Consider the following 19046-nt stretch of genomic DNA (forward strand, 5'->3'; position numbering starts at 1 on the left):
GAAGGGAAATAGTGTCCGAGCGTCAGACAGATACATACAAGTACATATATGAGCGCTTGGACAAAAAGCGAAAAGCGCGATTTCTCGGTTTTTTATTTTTACGATTATTTTAATTGGCGGGCAAAGTTGGAATTGGGCAAAGTTTATTATCTTTGGCATAAAATTATCTTCTATTTAAACTAAAAAAAACTAGGAAAAGTCAAGTTTGAACATATTTTTAAACAAAATAAAGTAAATTTTTTTTGGAATTTTCTTAGTTTAACTAGAAGATAAGTTATTAAAAAACATGAATCTCTTTGAATTTTTTGTTCCTGATAAATGCATATGCGAGATGCATCGGGTAATTGCTTCCTAAAGGCAGAATTTCAAAGATTTCATATTCAAAAAATTTGTGAAAGATGTTCAAATATATGACTATAAAGCCTAGAAATTTCGCTTGAATCAATTATTTCTTTCCCTCCCAAAAAAATTCTCAAAAAAAAAAATCGATTTTTTGAAGCCTCTAAAGCAGTCTCTCCCCTTAACACTTGCAATTGTCCGCGATCTTCACTGCTCGGCGACACCAGAGAAATGAGATTTTGTGCGCTCACAACGCCATACACGATAAACATGTTCGCGCACCGATCGTAAAAAATCAAACATTTTCGCGAACATGGATCGGTACGCGAACAAGCCCATACACGAGTAAACCGCATGTTTACACATACCGATCGAACGCACATGTGTGCCTGTGTATGGCCGCTATAAACAGTTTCTAGCGTTAGTCTCAAAACATTGAGACCTGGTAGTTAGCCGGTCACAAAACTAAAAAGAGCTCTTGTCTGCCATTTTGAATATACTGAATAGAGATCATCATAGATATTAATCGATTGTCGTATTTTTATATTTTGTAAGCAACTCAAACACGAAAAAGTTAAAAATAAATAAATTTTACATAAATTTCGTAAATATTATGAAACAAAATCAACATATATTTTCATTTTTATTGATAATCAGTATATTCAAAATGGCAAACAAGAGTTCTTTTTAGTTTTGTGACCAGCTAACTATCAGGTCTCAAATTTGAGTCAATATTTTGAATTCCACTATTAGTATGATGTCATAGAATAATATTGATATTACCCCACACAGGATAAATATCACCATCTTAAGTCGGTTTAACCGTTTTCAATAAAGTTTAAGATAATTTTTTTTTTGTCAAACAATTAAAAATTACTAGGGGGATGATACAGTAATGACATATATTTAAATATTTTTATATATGAGTTCCAAAAAATACACTAAAAAGGACACTAAGCATAAAACCATTTTACTGGAATTTTAATTTTCAAAAAGTACTAAATCTACTTAAAACTAACTATGCGTAGTTTGTTGGTGAGGACGAAAGGCACTGCGTTGTTTGAAATCAAAGCAATACATTTTGTATTGTGTGAAATTCTTTACATACATAGTTTTAATTGCTCTCGGTTTTAAATGTATATTAACATGATATTCGAAAATTTTAATTTTATTTTCTATTTTTTTGTAGATAACACGCAAATATGTATGTAGACTAATGTGAATAGAAATATTTTAGAAAATAATGAATAAAAATGAAAATTCCCCTACAAGGCGGGTAAAAGTCAGGTAACTGGTCACCGATAAGTTATCAGTAATTAGCCTCGGGAAAAAGTAAATATTTCTCCTCTTTCACAACACCTCGGTGTGATTAGCTTACTGTCTCTCTCTCATTAATTTTGCACAAATAATTAGATGCTTTTTATGCGATATTTAGTAACCGACTCTCTTATGGTAGTTCGTAATATAAAGAAATAGTTCTACAGAGACATATGTATATAAAAGTTGTGATTACAGCTTAAGGATTTAATTAGTTAATTCAACAAATTTATTTACATTTTGTCTCGAATGTCTGCTGCGCTCTAGCTGGCATTCACTCAAGTAATAAATGCAAATTTCTTCACCAACTTGTACAGATGCTAACCTTTTCAACACAACTACAGGGATAAAGGGTTGTTAAACTTATTCCAGTGTGAGAGCGCCTCAAAATAAGCGTTTTTAATAACATTTTCCATTATGGCCAGATCGAACAAAATAAGAATTTTTGGGCATTTTAAATTAAAACACCCAACATTTAGTACGAATAAAAATTACTATGTAGTGGTTATTTATTATATGGAGAAACTATTTAAATCTTTTCAAAGTATATTAGAAGAACTGAATTTTGACCTTTCAATACCCAATAAAAAGACTTAAACTTGTTAGCTGTCATTCATTAAATTTTTTAATCATTTTCCATTGAAAATAATACTATGATGCTTCAAATTACAAAACGTTTCATCAAATACCTTTAAATATCACATATTTACTTAATTTTCATTGTTTTAAATTTTTTATAAGTGGTCTTGAACAATGCAACAAATCCCTCCGTTTATATATTTTTTGGTAAGATTTCAATCTGGCCATCGCTCGCTTCCAATTGCTAAACGTCAAAACCACCCAAACTTTGACAGTTGCTCGAGTTTAGGTGGTTTTGACGTTTAGCAATTGCTCTCTCACTTCCAGTGAGAGAGGAGTTGGACATCTCATTATCTCTGACAACTATGTCGTTTGTATAAGGAAATATCGAATGAGCGTTTGGTACACAACTGTGATTAATCTTGCTTTGAAGCAGATAAAGTCCAGCTCCCTTAGTGCTGAGAAATTCACCCACGACTTTAACGAATACACATGTATACGTCTTGAATAATAATACGTAATTTAAATATTAAGTAATTGTTTTTAACTTACATTCTCCCACTTTAACGTAAATATCAAGTTTTGTTTTATGGTAAATCGCTTACTTTTTCCACGCATCCCGCCGATTCTCTTGTTCCTGCAAACCTTTGCACGGTGCACGAATTGTAGAATTTTCCTCTTGGTCCAACGGCACAACAACAAACACACGCCAAAAATGATTTGCAATGGCTGTAAAATATGTCAGGTATAAGATAATCTCCTTATTGTTTATTTTTACTGCTGGGCACATTTTTGATCTTAGCGAGAATGTAATGTGCCTACACTTCTGTTCATTCACATTTATACGCCAGTTCGCTAGCCATTCTTCGACAGAACTTAAATGCTCCGTTAATATTCTTGATGCTAAAATGTGGCATTTGTTACGGCTCACTATTGCTGTATCGTCCGCAAAAGTTGAAGTTAATACATTGTTAGCTGTTGGAAGATCTGCTGTATGTATCAGAGGCCTGCACGATTAAGGTAGGCATCGTACGATTACGTTACTAAGTAACACTTCTGACGATTACCACGATGCGAAGGTAACATTGCGCATCGGCATCGCGGCATCGTGGCATCGTACGATTACTATCTGGTATCGTCAATGGCAAATGAAACGCTATAGTCTTACATGATGTTAATTCGTTGCTGGCTCGACAACGACTGAACGATAGAGCAGAGCCGCTCAAAATAATGCGCAATTTATTTACCAACGCATACAATCACACATTTGATATCTGCTAGCGTATGATTGTGTGCGCGCGCTTGCTTAGTACATTGAGTGAAATCGTGCTATTTGGTTATTTTGTTATTAAAAATTTAGAAAAAAATAAAAAATTCTGGTTTTTGATTAAAAAAGCAATTAAGAACAACAATAATTTTAAGTTAATTTTTTTAACTTTCCATGATTTTTTCCATATCGACTTCAAGATCGTAAGTTTTGATTCTCATTAAGTCCTCTATATGCTTATTCGAAACTGAATTCCTGTATTTCGACTGTATTTTTGACGCTGGCAGAATTAGCGTCATAGCGTACATGCTTCGACTGCATTTGCTTGCCTATACTCCGAGTATAGGCATGAAAAATTTTGAGCGGCTCTGCGATAGAGCGTAAGCGTACGTGTGAAGTTAGTTTCCACAATTGTTCTAAGAAATGCCGACCACTGGTAACATGTTAGTAATCGGCGATGCCCGCGATGCCGATACCCTCGATGCCGATGCCCACGATGCCAAAGTACCGTTACGTAGCGTGTACTCGCCGCATCGGCATCGCCGCTTGCTAACATGTTACTTTTTTAATTACTCGTGCAGGACTCTGGTATGTATATATGATGTATAGTGTTGGGCCTAAAACACTGCCCTGGGGTACACCAGCCCTTATCTGACGTTCATCAGATATGAAATCTCCCACTTTTACCATAAATTTTCTATTTTTTAAATAAGACTCCAAGGTTCTATACACTTCTAAAGGTAGAATTTTTTTAATCTTATATAAAAGACCTTCGTGCCACACCTTATCAAACGCCTGAGCTACATCTAGAAATATTGCTGAACAGTACTCTCTGTGCTCAAATACTTTCCTTATCTTGTTAGTAATTCTGTTTACTTGCACTATTGTGCTATGTTTCGCACGAAATCCGAATTGATGCTTTGGTATTGTGTTATTTTCGTGGAGGAAAGGAGACATCTTTGATAGTAATACTTTTTCAAATACTTTTGAAAGACAGGGTAGAAGACTGATTGGTCTGTATGAAGACGGCTGTGTTAAGTCTTTCCCAGGTTTATCTATCAAAATAATCTGCGACTTTTTCCATGAAATTGGATAGTATCCGAAACTAAGAATTGCATTGAAGAGCAAAGAGAGCACGTCTACAGCAATAATTGGTAACTCAATTAGCATTTTTGCGGAAATTGTATCATGTCCCGGCGCCTTTTTGGGATTAAGTTCTTTGATGATACCAATGATTTCAGAAGGTGAAGTCATAAGAGGCTCGAGCGACTCTTTAGCTGTGTTGGGTAAGATTGACAGCTTAAAGTTGTTCTTTGGCAAATTGGGTTGAAATACCTTTTCTAGGTGATTTGCGAAGCAATTAGCCTTTTCCTCGTCACTTCGAGCCCAATTTCCTCCCAAGTCTCGTATAGGCATGTTGGAGTCAGTTGGTGGCTTCATGGACTTTTGGGCTTTCCAAAGGGAATTTTGCTTGTTTGAATTCGGACACAGCTTCTTTATATACATTTCGGTGTTCAATTCTTCCTCACGTTTAAGCGCGTTTTTTAATTTACGTACAGCAGATTTTAATTGAAGCTGAGTGGAAGGAGAACGATTTATCTGCCATTCACGGCTTGCACGCCTTTTTTACATTTACAAGCATTTCTATTTCTCTATTAGAGATTTTTCTGAAACCAAGCGGCTTATAGCTTTTGTTTGGTGTTGCTAAGACAGCTGCGCTGGTTATTATATCATTGACTTCTCTTATACTTTCGTCAATATCTCTTCCAGTATTTATTTTGTACTCAATATTAATGTGGCTACTGACGTATTTTCTATATTTTAGCCAATTTGTTTTATAAGAAGTTAGACCCACTTTTGAATTAACGAATATGGGTTGTTCACATAATTTTATTAGTACCGGAGAGTGATCAGAAGATAGATCAGTACATGTATCTGCTGTTATGTGCGATTTATCTATATTTTTGATTACAGCAAAATCAATTAAATCTGGTATTTTCTTACGATCACTAGGCCAATATGCTGGCTTACCAGGAGATATTATTTCAAGGTTATTGTGCCTATTTATAACAGTTTGATACAGCTGTCGTCCTTTCGGATTAATAAGACGTGAGCTCCAGTACGTGTGTTTTGCGTTGTAATCTCCACCTGCTAGAAATCTTTGACCTAGTGTTCCAAAAAAGTCTTTAAATTCGATTTCTGTAATTTTAAAACGAGGTGGACAGTATATAACCGTAAGGTTTAAGACACAACCTCGAATTTTTAGTGATATTGTTGTAGCTTGTAGCTGTGGTGTAGCATAAGATTCTAGAGCATAGTGGTTTAAACGATTTCTAATCAACACTGCCGTGCCACCATGCGCTTTTCCATCCGGATGATTTGTAACATATAGTCTAAATCCCGGTATGTTGAAATTATTTTTATTTGTTAGATGAGTTTCTGAAATAAGCATTACATCTATATTCTTTTCAGACAGAAATCTGATAATCTCTAATTTATGTTGGTTAACACCGTTAGCATTCCATATACAGATATTTAGTAAGCTCATTTTTTACTTAATAAATTTTGCAGCATCTGATTTTGTGATTTTATTAAATCTTGGATCATGTTTTGCACGGTAGACATAAATTGTGTCATACATTGTGTAAGATTTATAATCATAGTCTCAATACCTCCATTTGGAGGATTTTGCGGGAGTTGCATTTGCACAGTGTTGCCTTTTACTACATTTGCATAGCTTCCTTGCATATTATTATTGTTAGAAGTAATAGGATTTGTACTTTTTTCTGAGGTTGCTATAATTTCATTACGGGGCGTTTGTAACATTTGGTTACGACGTGCTTGAATTCCCTGTGACAACTTAGATTTCAGGTCTTTATATACAGGGCAACCTCTGTAGTTAGCAGTGTGATTCCCTCCGCAATTGCTGCATTTTTTATTTAACTCTTCTTTCTTAAGGGTGCATTTAGAAGTGGGATGTAAATCACCACATACCACACAAACACTGCGTAGAGTGCAGTATGATTTAGTATGCCCATATTCTTGGCAGTTAGTACATTGTACCGGACCGTTTCTTTTATGTGGTTCTTCCACAGTTACTCTACGATGCAGCAAATATTTCAAATTATAAATGGGATGGGTTTCATTTTTTTTAAGTTTATTCGAATTCGGCAACAATTCAATTTTAAACATTGGCTGTGGTATTTTGTTTCTATTAAATATATTTACAACTGTTTTAATTCCAAAACCACATTCTTCCAATGCTTCTTTGACTTCACTAGAGTCTACGGCGGACTCTATACCCTTGATTACAACAACTAGGCCCTTAGAGCTCTTCAGTTGATACGAATAATAATTTTTGCTTTTATTTGACAAAAATTTAACTATGTCCATAAAACTTTTTTCAGTGTAGGACTGAATTTTTGTTTCATCTATATTGCCTTTTTTCAAAGGCACTATATGGAAATTGTTAGTACCTACAATTTTAGTTATTTCAGCAACGAGAGCATTACTGCTACGTTCGCGCAAATTTACAGAAAAACATACAACAACAACATTTTCATTCATGACCACAAGCGCATGTTCAGCAGGCAAACTCGCTTCAATTATAAAGCAAACACCATTACAAGTCCTAAAGTTTGCCTTCGCCAACAAGAGTGTTTTCGCGACGATGGCAATTTTTAATGTTCCTTCTAGCATTTTCAACCCCGCGAAGCACAAAAAAAGTGGCAACATAGCTCCGTTCGTTTGTTTCGGCACTGCTCGGATTTTCTGCTAACAACACAATTTTGTGACGCTTTGTCGTCCCGTCAGTCCTTCGACACCTTGACTTTTTGACAAAACGTGAGCTTCGGCCAATAGTAAAAATAAAATTACCAAATATTGAAAAAAGTGCATTAAGTGCAAGTGTTAGGTAATAACGCCAAAAGTGTTAATCAAAACATAAAAGACAGAAAAAAATTAAATATTTTTGCAAACAATAAACATTATAAAATAACAAATACAGTATTTTTCGGATATAAGAGCCGAGCGAAATGCTCAAAATTGGAACACTTTATCCGGGGAAGTCTTATATGAAAACCCCGGTTATAAGCACTTTTGGGGCTTATATGAAAATCCCGCTTTATATACCTTTTGAGGCTTGTATTGGGTTGTCAAAAAAGTCTTGCGGTATTTTTATTGAATCAATTCGCGTGGCACCCATATATCGAGCTTCTTAATGACTCCAAGCTTCTTCAAATGGTTTATAACGGTTTGATGACTACTATGCCGGTCTCTTTCGACCAATTCAGCGATTTTATCGCAATTTTCGACGACAGGCCTTCCGGAGCGTGGCGCATCTTCGACCACCTCTACACCAGAACGAAAACGTTAAAACAATCGTTGTTCGGTGGAAATGGAAACTGTATCGGGTCCATAAACTGCACAAATTTTATTGGCGGCTTGAGATGCATTTTTGCCTTTATCGTAGTAGTACTGTAAAATATGCCGTATTTTCTCTTTATTTTGCTCCATGTTTGCGACGCTATAACTCACGAACGACTTAAAAAAAACGACAATCAATCACGTGTTAGCGCGAGTTGCGTCGTCAAACGACTCCACCACTTTCAAACTTGTCGATATACCAAAAAAGACAAGTATTTTCTAAATATTTTTCATTCCTCTAAAATGTAAGTTGAATCTTCAGATTCAACTACATACATACATATTAACATGTATAAATACATAAATAAAGAAATATGCATAAGCAAGCAATCATATTTAAAATTCCTTTAAAAATGAAATCCAATGCCACTATTATTATTTGATATGTTTATTTAAGATATGCCGGGTCGTTGATGCTGAGGAATGTCAAGTCAGCACAACGGCTCCAAGTAAATTTAGCAAATAATATTTTTATAAAGAATAATATAATTAATAGTAAACTGAACGGCAAGCCGCACAGTACGGAAGTACCGGAGTTTTCATTCAAACCAAAAATATGTAATTTCGAATAAATTACATATATAACATCGTAATTGGCGCAGTCGGTAATTCGGTGTTCCCCATTTTTCTACTATAAAATACGTCGTAACAATTTTAGTGCGTTGAAAGCAAAAGTTATTCTCAAACTTATACTAAAATGAAATATTATGAAGTAAATTAAACTATATAAAATACGCTAAATAAATAAATTGAAAATAAATTATTAATAAACTTTGCTAAATAAATGAAAGTTACAAAAAAAATAAAAATAAATGAAAAACTAAATTTTTAAGGCGTCATATTTATGTAAAACATATACAATTTCGCATAATTTGTTGAAGTAAAACAAAAAAAAGTGAACTATAAAATAATATAAAAAATATATGTAATTGTGTACCAGAGATATTTGTAAGTGCCATACAAAAGCAACAACAACAACATTACCAAAAAACAGCAACAACATTAACAACAACAACGACACCAGTAACAGTAACAACAGCAACAACAAAACAACAACAACAGCAGCACCAACAGCAAGGTAAAATAATATTCAACTAATAACACTGTGATAGTCAAAAAAAAAGACAAGACCAAATTCGACGGTTTCCCCCTATTTCGGGTCCTACGAATCGAACTGCATCATTACTTTTTTGAGTTACAATCATGGTTTCATACAAAAATTTTTGTTGAAGTTTTTCATCAAAGTGGCCCATTGTAAGAGAAAGGCACATTTTTCTTCGGTCTCTAACTTTTTTAATGTTGACTTTTTTGGTAAACTTTCTTTGGCAAAGCTTCTCAGAATAAATCCGTCTTTAAGTTCTTATATGACTGTAAACCCCAAAATCAATGTTTTTTGCGTCCTTATAGCCAATATGTCGAAAAAACTGAAATTTAATCAATTTTTTAAATGTTTTTTCCCTCACGTTTCGTCAATATTTTAATTTACCCTTTGCTACTTATACATTAAGTGACATCTTGTAATAGTAAGAAACTTAAGCAAAGCCAACGTTCTGAGCAAACTAACCATTAGAAAAAAAAACTTAACAAAATTTGTATTTTTTAAAAAAGCTACACTAACTATGTTTGTGTGCTGTTTTATGTTTTTTTTTTGTATCTTAGAAGTGTTATCAATAAGTATCATAAATTTGTACACAATATTTAAATTAAATTTAATAAGACTCATCTATCAATGTCCAACACAAATCAGCAAGCAACGAGTCAAGCTTTTAACCACTTGTATTGTCTTTTTTTTTTTGAAAAAAGCTATCACAGTGTTATTTACATATATACAAATGCCTACACTTAAATCCCAAATTCTAATTTTCCTTAAAAAAAATTGCTTTCTAGTTTTAGAGCCTCTTTATCATGGTAGAACCCTACAAGTAACAAATCTTCTCATATTCACCCATACATACGTAAGCGAAAGCTTATAGAATGACAGAAATTACATTAAGAATGCCATAGAATGAGGGAGACTCAGGGCAAAAGGCCAGGCAGTTCATTAGGGTTTCCTAAATATTCTACTACTAAAACGGCCAAATGCCTTAGGAAAGGTAAGCGTGTGTTGCCGTGTTATGCTATCCAATTTATTACTTTAAGTACGTTTTTGTTAAATTTTTAAATATATGTATTTCGATAATTAAAATTCATAAAGATGTAATTTAACTAGTTTTGATTAAAATTTTATTTATTGTAACAAAATGTTGGTAAAACTTTCCTATTTTATTAAAAATATTTGATGAATATATCTATTTTTGTTTAAATTATTACAAGTAGTTTTGTTTAGTATTGTATACATATATTATATGGGTGAAAATAGAATTGAAACCTATAGGTGTGAAACACACAAAATTTTATTTTTGAAATTAGGGACAGAAAGGTCTTTATTTAAAAATTTAGTTAAAAAATATGGGTCGGCTTTAGTATACCATCCCACGATTTCAGGGTTAAAAGTGGTATGGTTGGATAGAGCTGCTGCTCCAGATTAGTTGTCGCCGCAAACTTATAGTTTTCGAGATATTTGCATTTAAAGTTGAAAATTTTGCAAATTTTATCTTGCAATTTCTCGATTTCTAGTAATTATTTATCTCATATTATGCAGTTTTTATGCACTTATACTTCATTACATTGTTTATACATATTTATTTTTCAGTAATTATTTAGTTATTTGCTTAAAATAAGCATTTTATATTTTACACAAATTTCATTCCATGCACAATAACAAAAGTATTCCGTGTTGACAGATAATAAGTGTTCCCATAAATACACATCTCCTAAATAAGGTAAAGGCTGGGAACATATGTGCGGTTTGAAAATGTTTAAATAAAAATACCCGCAAAGGTAGCTAAACGCATTTTCTTTCAAAAAAATTAATTTCTAAACTACTATTTAATGTGATTGAGCTAACGAGTGTTCAGGCCGTGGTAAACCTTGAAAATCCTGCCAAGAAAGATCATTCAATAGTGAATCATTACACACATTAAGAAGAACATTATTTCTATGTTCCGAAATTACTGTAGCATCAGGTTCTAAAGTCAGCTCACAATTTTCTTTTGTTACGATGTAACGTAAGCCTAACGATTTCCTAAACAAACTAGAGAACATATAGGGTGTTACTCTAGTACCTCCTCTGCCCAAAAAAATGTTCTAAACTGTCCTGACATTGTCGTCTCGTCTTCGGGTACGGAAAACCTGAGTGTGACAAAAATCGCCACAATCGCCTTAAACTGTTAATATTGAACACCCAAATTCTTTCCGCCTCATTTAAATACTCTAACTGTTCATGGGAACCTTCAAACACTTTTTAGTGGGTACAACAGCCTCAACGAAACTGCTATTTAAAATATCAAATAATTTATTAAAAAACGAAACGAATTTCGCGGTATTAATAAAGCTCCTACTATTCGAGCTTAAGGCTCCCGAGCTATATAGGGACAACATACCAGAAGCGACCGTATTACTCAATACTTGAGACGCGAATTTAACCTTCATTTTTTGGAAGGTATTTGGATAAATATGCGCATCGGTTAATTTATGCGCACACCGATAACTCGACTTAGAGTCGGTTTCATAAAAATGAACAATATCCGACCAACTTACCCGACAATTTTTTAAAGAAAATCGTATTTTCTAAATTTTGCAAACAGTTAGGACTACTTTTTATCAAATGGGAGCTATCGTAAAAAAAATACACTTCCTTGCCATTAACATTAAAAAAGGCCGTGACGCTGAAACACCTAACAAATTAGCGAAATTCTGAAAATTTGTGCTCTGGTCGCAAACAAAATGGCAAGGAATTAGTCCTATATTTTGCAGTTGGGTAATGGCTTCAAGAGTGTATTTCTTGAGGACATCGCCTTTGCAGGAATCTTTTACGAAAAATTAAGCCAATGGGTGGGACCAAGGCTCTCCACCTATACTTTGCACCATTATGGTCATTGCAGTTGTTGCTAATCTAGAAGTGCGATTTTCATCGCCATAATCCTCAATACCTATAACCCTATCGAATTTCCTATCATACTGCAAATGCCATTTCAGTGACTGTACAGAAAAACAGTTCTATTTAATCCGTACTGTGAGAGTTCACGTTTGACTCTGAAATTTTTTATTTAAATTTGTTTCGTCAACACATTTCTTAATTCTAATCTCTTAACTAGGTACATATGTATGTATATGTGTGTATGCTTAGTGTACATACACATGTGTAAATATGTAATTTATTTTTATTGCATTCTTCAGATACCAGCATTGATATTTTACAGCTATTTAGATTAGTACATCTAACGGACTTATACACGTACGTACATACGCTTGATACTTTCTTATCTGTGGCTTGTGTGCATTAATATTTGGAGTATGTATGTTTTGAATAGTAATATTAGTATTATGTATACTCTAATTTATGAGTTTTCTTTTATATGTAATAAGTTTCACATTTTTATGAGTAAGTCTCATATTACAATTTTGTTGCTTACCATTACACTTAACATTTAGTGGACTGTATATACTTTTAATTTAATTTATTGCTTACATGTATTTTTATGTATTAATGTATTTACTTTGTACTGCCTCAGCATTGGCGAAATTAAGCCTGTTCAATATATTTGAACATATTGCCGAGGGAAAAAGTAATTATTCAATTTTAGTGGACTGTATGTGTTTTTAAAATAGTGAGAATCACACAGTTTTATATCTTATCTAATGTGTTAAATATTCTTAAATATAATAAAACTAAATATATTGATGCGTATTGAATGTCCTTTGATATCAACGTACACGTTCATTTTTGAACAGTGACATTTCATCACATGAAACCGACACGAACTTTTGTACGAAAGTCAATCCCCTAGCCCTAATCTCTAACGATTTTATGCTGCTTTGGGTGCAACCTGGAAAACGGGGCCAGTCTGTAACAAAATTTTCCAAAGTACTTTCGGATGTAAAGTCTAATTGGTGCTTTAAGTGCCGATAAGCAACTGGCGACCAAAAAAAATTCACCCAAAGCTATCGTATTAAAAAAATTGTCATATCGCCGACCATGGGTACGGCGATTACTATTTATAAAACTACTCCTAATACAAGCACCTAACTGAGGAGGAACTTTACTACAAACTAAAGAAAGAGCGTCTGACTGTTCTTTAAATGAGCTATTCCTTAGCTGTTCCCTATATCTTTCTAACCCTGCGGCCATTTCAATTAACTGGGCCTTTAAACTTCTATTTTTCTGCTCTTTTTAATCTCACTTTATTTTCAAAACCCTATTCTCTTCGCTCAATTTCTTCTTCCTTTCTGTACCTGCTGTCAGACCCCTACCTGTTTGCGCGACCTTATCAAAATTAAGAGATAGGTTGCACAGATTTTCCTCTAACGGCCAAAAGTTTCCTAGGTACCATCCGAAAAAAAGTAAATATTCAAACGATCTAAAGAAGAATTTTTTATATAGAGAAATTCAAAATCATTTGAGAAAAATTCATTTCCTTAACTTGAATATGAAAACAATATTGTGCTTGATGTGGAAATGGATGGCCTCAAATTATTCAAGAATTCGAATAGAGTATTGTGGCCTATTTTACCATCAATAGTTGATTTTCCAAACGAATTGTCGCTTACAATTCCATCCTTTTCTGGAACAGAAAAACCTTGCAGCATCAATGATTTTTTAAAAGAATTTTGTGGAAAAGTAAATTATTAAAAAAAAAGAATGGTTTTCAGGTTGGTACTTATCCCAAATCACATGCAGTATGTATTTAAAAAAAACCTATAAGTAAGCCCAATAAAATCCTGCAGCAATTACATTTAAGGCTTGAAGAATGAAATATTGCAGATAAAATGCAATAAAATATCCAAAATTAATTATTGTTTTAGTCAAAAATTAGGATCCATAAAAGTATCTGGTATCGCTATAGTAACGGCACAATCTTTCTTGGGGGTTGGAAACTACTTTCAGGAACCATTGAAATCGTCATCTAATTTATTTATTATTATTGACATTAAAATGGAAGAAGTTCAATATTTCTGGTCGCTACAACTCAGAGGCAAGCTTCTCAAAGTAACAAGTGAACAATTTGCCTGTGGATGGAAAGGGTAATCCAATATATTTTTAAAATGCATTTCTTAAAATTTTTTACTTTATTATATTTATTCCTTTTTGAAATTTTTTAACATGTTAAAAACTATTTCTACCCAACTAGAAGAATTGACTTCAAAAGTTGGTAATATGGAAAAGAAGATCGACAGCTTTTTGAGAGAAAATTTGAGATTATGTCCATAAAAGTTTTTATTGTTCTATAAGTGTTCATCAATAAATATTGTTTCTTCTTCTTCTTCTTTACTGGCGTAGACACCGCTTACGCGATTATCGCCGAGTCAACAACAGCGCGCCAGTCCTTTCTTTCTTTCGCTACGTGGCGCCAATTGGATATTCCAAGCAAAGAGAAGTCCTTCTCCACCTGGTCCTTTCAACGGAGTGGAAGTCTTCCTCTTCCTCTGCTACACTCGGCAGGTACTGCGTCGAATACTTTCAGAGCTGGAGTGTTTTCGTCCATTCGGACAACATGACCCATCCAGCGTAGCCGCTATATTTTAATTTGCTGAACTACTTATATCTCAATGTCGTCATATATCTCATACAGCTCTTCGTTCCATCAAATGCGATATTCACCGTGACCAACGCGCAAAGGACCATAAATCTTTCGCAGAACCTTTTTCTCGAAAACTCGCAACGTCGACTCATTAGCTATTGTCATCGCCCAATCCTCTGCAACATATAACAGGACGGAATAATGAGTTACTTATAGAGTTTGGTTTTTGTCCGTTAAGAGGACTTTACTTCTCAATTGCCTTCATAGTCCGAAGTAGCACCTATTGGCAAGAGTTATCCTGTGTTGAATTTCCAGACTCACATTGCTGGTGGTGTTTACACTGGTTCCAAGATAGATGAAATTATCTACGACTTCAAAGTTATGACTGTCAACAGTAACTTGAGAGCCAAGCCGCAATTGCTGTTTGTTTGATAGCAGGAGATATTTCGTCTTGCATTTGTTCACCACCACTTATTTGCTTCGCTTCCTTGTCCAGTCTGGAGAAAGCAGAACTAACGGCGCGGGTGTTGAGGCGCAACTGTAAACTCTTATCAAAGATTGTACCTGCCCGATTAGGTTCTGCAGCTCGAATGATTTTCTCCAGCTCGCACGATAGAAAGTCGCCTTGTCTCCTGATAGAGCTTTTGTTGTTGCTCAACGTCAGTTTACACAATCATATTAGTTTTTCGGGGATAACAAATTCAGACATCGCGGCATAAAGGCAGCTCCTTTTCGTGCTGTCGTGAGCAGCTTTGAAATCGAAGAAGAGGTGGTGTGTGTCGATTCTTCTTTTACGAGTCTTTTCCAAGATTTGGCGCATGGTGAATATCTGCTCGGTTGTTGACTTGCCAGGTCTAAAGCCGCACTAATAAAGTTCAATCAGTTTGTTGACGGTGGGCTTTAATCTTTCTCACAATACGCTCTATAGAACCTTATACGCAATGTTGAGGAGGTTTATCCCACGGCAGTTGGCGCAGATTGTGGGGTCTCCCTTTTTGTGGATTGGGCAGAACACATTTAAATTCTAAGCTTTGGGCATGCTTTCATCCGACCATATTCCTCAAAGAAACTGATGCATGCTCCTTATCAGTTCTTCACCGCAGTATTTCAATAGCTTCGGCGACAATTCGTCGGCTACCGCCGCTTTGTTGTTTTTCAGGCGGGTAATAGCTATTCGAACTTCTTCATGGTCGGACAATGGAACATCAGCTCCATGGTAATCGATTGAGGAAATAGGTTCGCCTTCTCCTGGCATTGCACTTTCACTGCCATTCAGCAGGTTGTAGAAATATTACCTCCATAATTTTAGTATGCTCTGGGCATCAGTCACTAGTTCACCTCTGGGGGTTTTACAAGAGTAAGCTCGGGTCTTGAAACCTTCTGTTATCCGCCGCATTTTTTCGTAGATTTTTGAATGTTACCTTTTTAAAGCTCTATCTATCCCGCATTGTGGTCGATGGTAACGTTGTGAGGTAGGCAGTCTGTTTTCTCTCCGCTGAGACACGGCATTTCTCGTCGTACTACTTAGCTGTTCTTTTTTATTTTCTGAAAACCAATGGTTCCGGTTGCAGCTGTATGTCAGGAGCTTGAAATGCCGTCCCACATTTCCCTCATACCGAGTTGTTGACGAGTGCTCTCAGAGAGCAGGAGTGCAAGTCGAGTTAAAAATCGTTCGGCTGTTTGTTGTGATTGCAGCTTCTCGACGTCGAACCTTCCTTATGTTTGTTGGCGTGCGTTTTTTGCTGCACAGAGGCGAATGTTGGCTGCAACAAGATAGTGGACCGAGTCGATGTTAGGACCTCGGAGCGCACGCACGTCTAAAACACTGGAGACGTGTCTTCCGTCTATCACAACATGATCGATCTGGTTCGTGGTTTTTCGGGCCCCGGTGAAGTCGATCAGCCTCAACCCATTTGGGGATGTTTCATTGTGGAGGCTGTATTTACCGACGGTAGTGCTACATATACCTTCTTTGCACACTGTGGCGTCAAAGTCGCCAAGCACGATTTTGATATCGTGGCGGGGCAGCTCTCATAGGTGCACTCTAAGCACTCATAAAAAGCATCTTTGGTCACATCGTCCTTCTCTTCCGTCGGGGCGTGGGCGCAAATCAGCGATATGTTGAAGAACCTCGCTTTGATGCGGATTGTTGCTAGACGTTCATTCTTCGGAGTGAATGATAGTACTCGGCGACGGAGTCTCTCTCCCACCACGAATCCCACACCAAATTTGCGCTCCTTTATATGGGCACTATAGTAAATGCCACAAGGACATACTTCTCTCAGTCCTTGTGCCATCCATCGCATTTCTTGGACGGCGGTGATGTCAGCCTTTATTTTGAAGAGGACATCAACCAGCTGGGCAGCGGCACCTTGCTAATTAAGGGACCGGACATTCCAGGTGCACGCCCTCAATTCGTAGTCCTTATTTCGTTTGCCATGGTCGTCATCAGAAGGGGGGTCTCTCATCCGAGGCTTGTTGTTCTTTTTCATTGGGTGCGTTTTTTACGTGGGTGTGTGGCGTCTGTGTGAAAATCACCCATACAAGCATCTCGATGGTATTCCTTTAAAACCCCCATACGACAATCTTTGGAAAAGTATTGAATATCATAATTGGCACATTGTGTAAATTGTTGCAACCATGGTGTTGTTTGATCGTATTCTGGCAAAGGCACTACCAATCCATTGATATACGCCAAGCGATGCACATTTTCTACAGCTGTTTCTAAAGGGCGCATACAGTATACAAATAAAATTAATATTGAAAACATTTATATAAATTATTTAATTTTGTTTAGTGCGCTTCCACTTTTTGTTTGATGAGTTTAGTATCTTGGCAAGAAACCATTATTGGCGAATCTTAAAAGATAAAAAAGAGAAAACCATAAAAATGTGCTAAAAGTAAATCTTTAAGAAATAAATTAAAAGCCAATGTTAGAAATTTCCGTGTTGTTTGAACAATTAAAAAAAAAATTGTATTTGTAAAATCAAGCACATCAGAATTTCTATCTGCAATTAGAAACATACATAGTATAAACAACATATAGTCATATACACATAATGTTACATTATTTGACGATAAACAAACACATTTCCTTATTGAGATTTCTAGCTGCACTCTCTAACATGCGTTTGTTCTCGTTTATTCATATTAGGGGTATTCTCTTGCTCTTGCAAAACCCGGTGCACGGTGCAAGCATTGCAAATTTACAACGGCACAACAACAAACACACGCAGAAAAATATTTGCAAGGGCTGTGAAATATGTCAGACCAAAACCCGTGTATATTAGCGTGCAATGTCACGCAAAAATAAAATTGCAACCCTGTTGTAGTTGCCATTTTACATAATGACATATTACGTCGTTAAATTGTTGAGAAAGGTAAATTTTAATTGGATTTTATAATTTCTATTTAAATTATAAAGTTTTGTTACAGTTTTTTTGTTAAAAATGCATGCAGAAGGTGCGCCAATTCACAATAGCCATGCACAATAGTCATTTACAATAAATTGACTGAATCAGTCGCTCATATATCACTAGATTCTGCAATGGGTGCTCTCGTGCCCTTGTATATTTCGGTGTAGTATTTTTGCAATCTGCAATCTTGCAAGAGCAAGAGAATACCCCTATTTAGTATAGCGCGTTGTGTTTCCCACTGAGACATGGATAATATGATACGAGACTCTTTGATTCGAGAGAGAGCTGTCAAAACTGGCATTTTTTATAACATTTGCCAATGATGCCACTGCTGAAAAATATTAGATTGGGTATTTAATAAATTATACAAAACACTAAATTAAACACTTTGAAAATGCATACATAGCTAAAATGCAAAACCATTAATTAATTTGCCAAAATATGTTCGCACAGTTCAATGAAATTTCATTTCACACTAATTTCGTCAAGTAACTATAGCGGTTTACTTCTGGCATCCCGCCTTTTCTGAAATCAGCTGATCAGAATTCCCTGATCTCCTTCGCTGTCAAATATGCGTTTGAGAGAAAAATCAGAGCCAATGCGAGAGTCTCGTATCATATTATCCATGATGAGACGCCAGGGATAATGGGATGCCCAACATATTCCAGTGTGAGAGCGCCTAAAAATAAGCGTTTTTTATAACATTTTCCATTGTGGCCAGATCGAACGTAAAAAGAATTTTTGTGCATTTAAATTAAAATGCCCAATTGCACTTTCCTCACCACCCAGAAGGTATGCAAAACGGCGCGTTACCGAAGTTAGTTTTGGGAGCTCAGTTTCCCTTTAGGCCTATATCATCCATTAATAAATTTATTTGCATAAAGCAACAAAAATAACAATTCATTAGTATATAACGAAAAAAAAAAAAACACAAAACGATAAATGACTAATTACACTGTGATAGTCAAAAAAAAAGACAAGACCAAATTCGACGGTTTCCCCCTATTTCGGGTCCTACGAATCGAACTGCATCATTACTTTTTTGAGTTACAATCATGGTTTCATACAAAAATTTTTGTTGAA

At 35.3% G+C, this 19046-nt stretch overlaps 2 protein-coding genes across 2 annotated transcripts in view; both read right to left on the bottom strand.

The window, feature by feature from the left end:
* LOC125780329 (uncharacterized) overlaps positions 1-19046 on the bottom strand; it is a 282319-nt gene that overhangs the window by 177408 nt on the left and 85865 nt on the right. The window lies entirely within an intron of this gene.
* LOC125777635 (histone-lysine N-trimethyltransferase SMYD5-like) lies at positions 1864-17513 on the bottom strand. Its single transcript, XM_049452727.1, has 3 exons — positions 17056-17513; positions 2604-2712; positions 1864-1999 (listed from the first exon to the last, which is right to left on the bottom strand). Exons 1-3 carry the CDS (start codon positions 17315-17317, stop codon positions 1864-1866), a joined length of 507 nt encoding a protein of 168 aa, XP_049308684.1. The 5' UTR covers positions 17318-17513.

The sequence above is a fragment of the Bactrocera dorsalis genome, chromosome 1, assembly GCF_023373825.1.
Source record: "Bactrocera dorsalis isolate Fly_Bdor chromosome 1, ASM2337382v1, whole genome shotgun sequence".
Lineage (NCBI taxonomy): Eukaryota > Metazoa > Arthropoda > Insecta > Diptera > Tephritidae > Bactrocera > Bactrocera dorsalis.

Excerpts from the sequence above, each read along its gene's own strand:
- LOC125777635 (XM_049452727.1), bottom strand. The coding sequence starts at position 17,317 with ATGTTTTCAATATTAATTTTATTTGTATACTGTATGCGCCCTTTAGAA. Across the intron at positions 2,713-17,055 it reads CACAGACGCCACACACCCAC|TCGTGGGTGAATTTCTCAGC; the intron begins GTAAAAAACGCA and ends TATTCGTTAAAG. Across the intron at positions 2,000-2,603 it reads ATATTTCCTTATACAAACGA|TGTAGTTGTGTTGAAAAGGT; the intron begins CATAGTTGTCAG and ends ACCCTTTATCCC.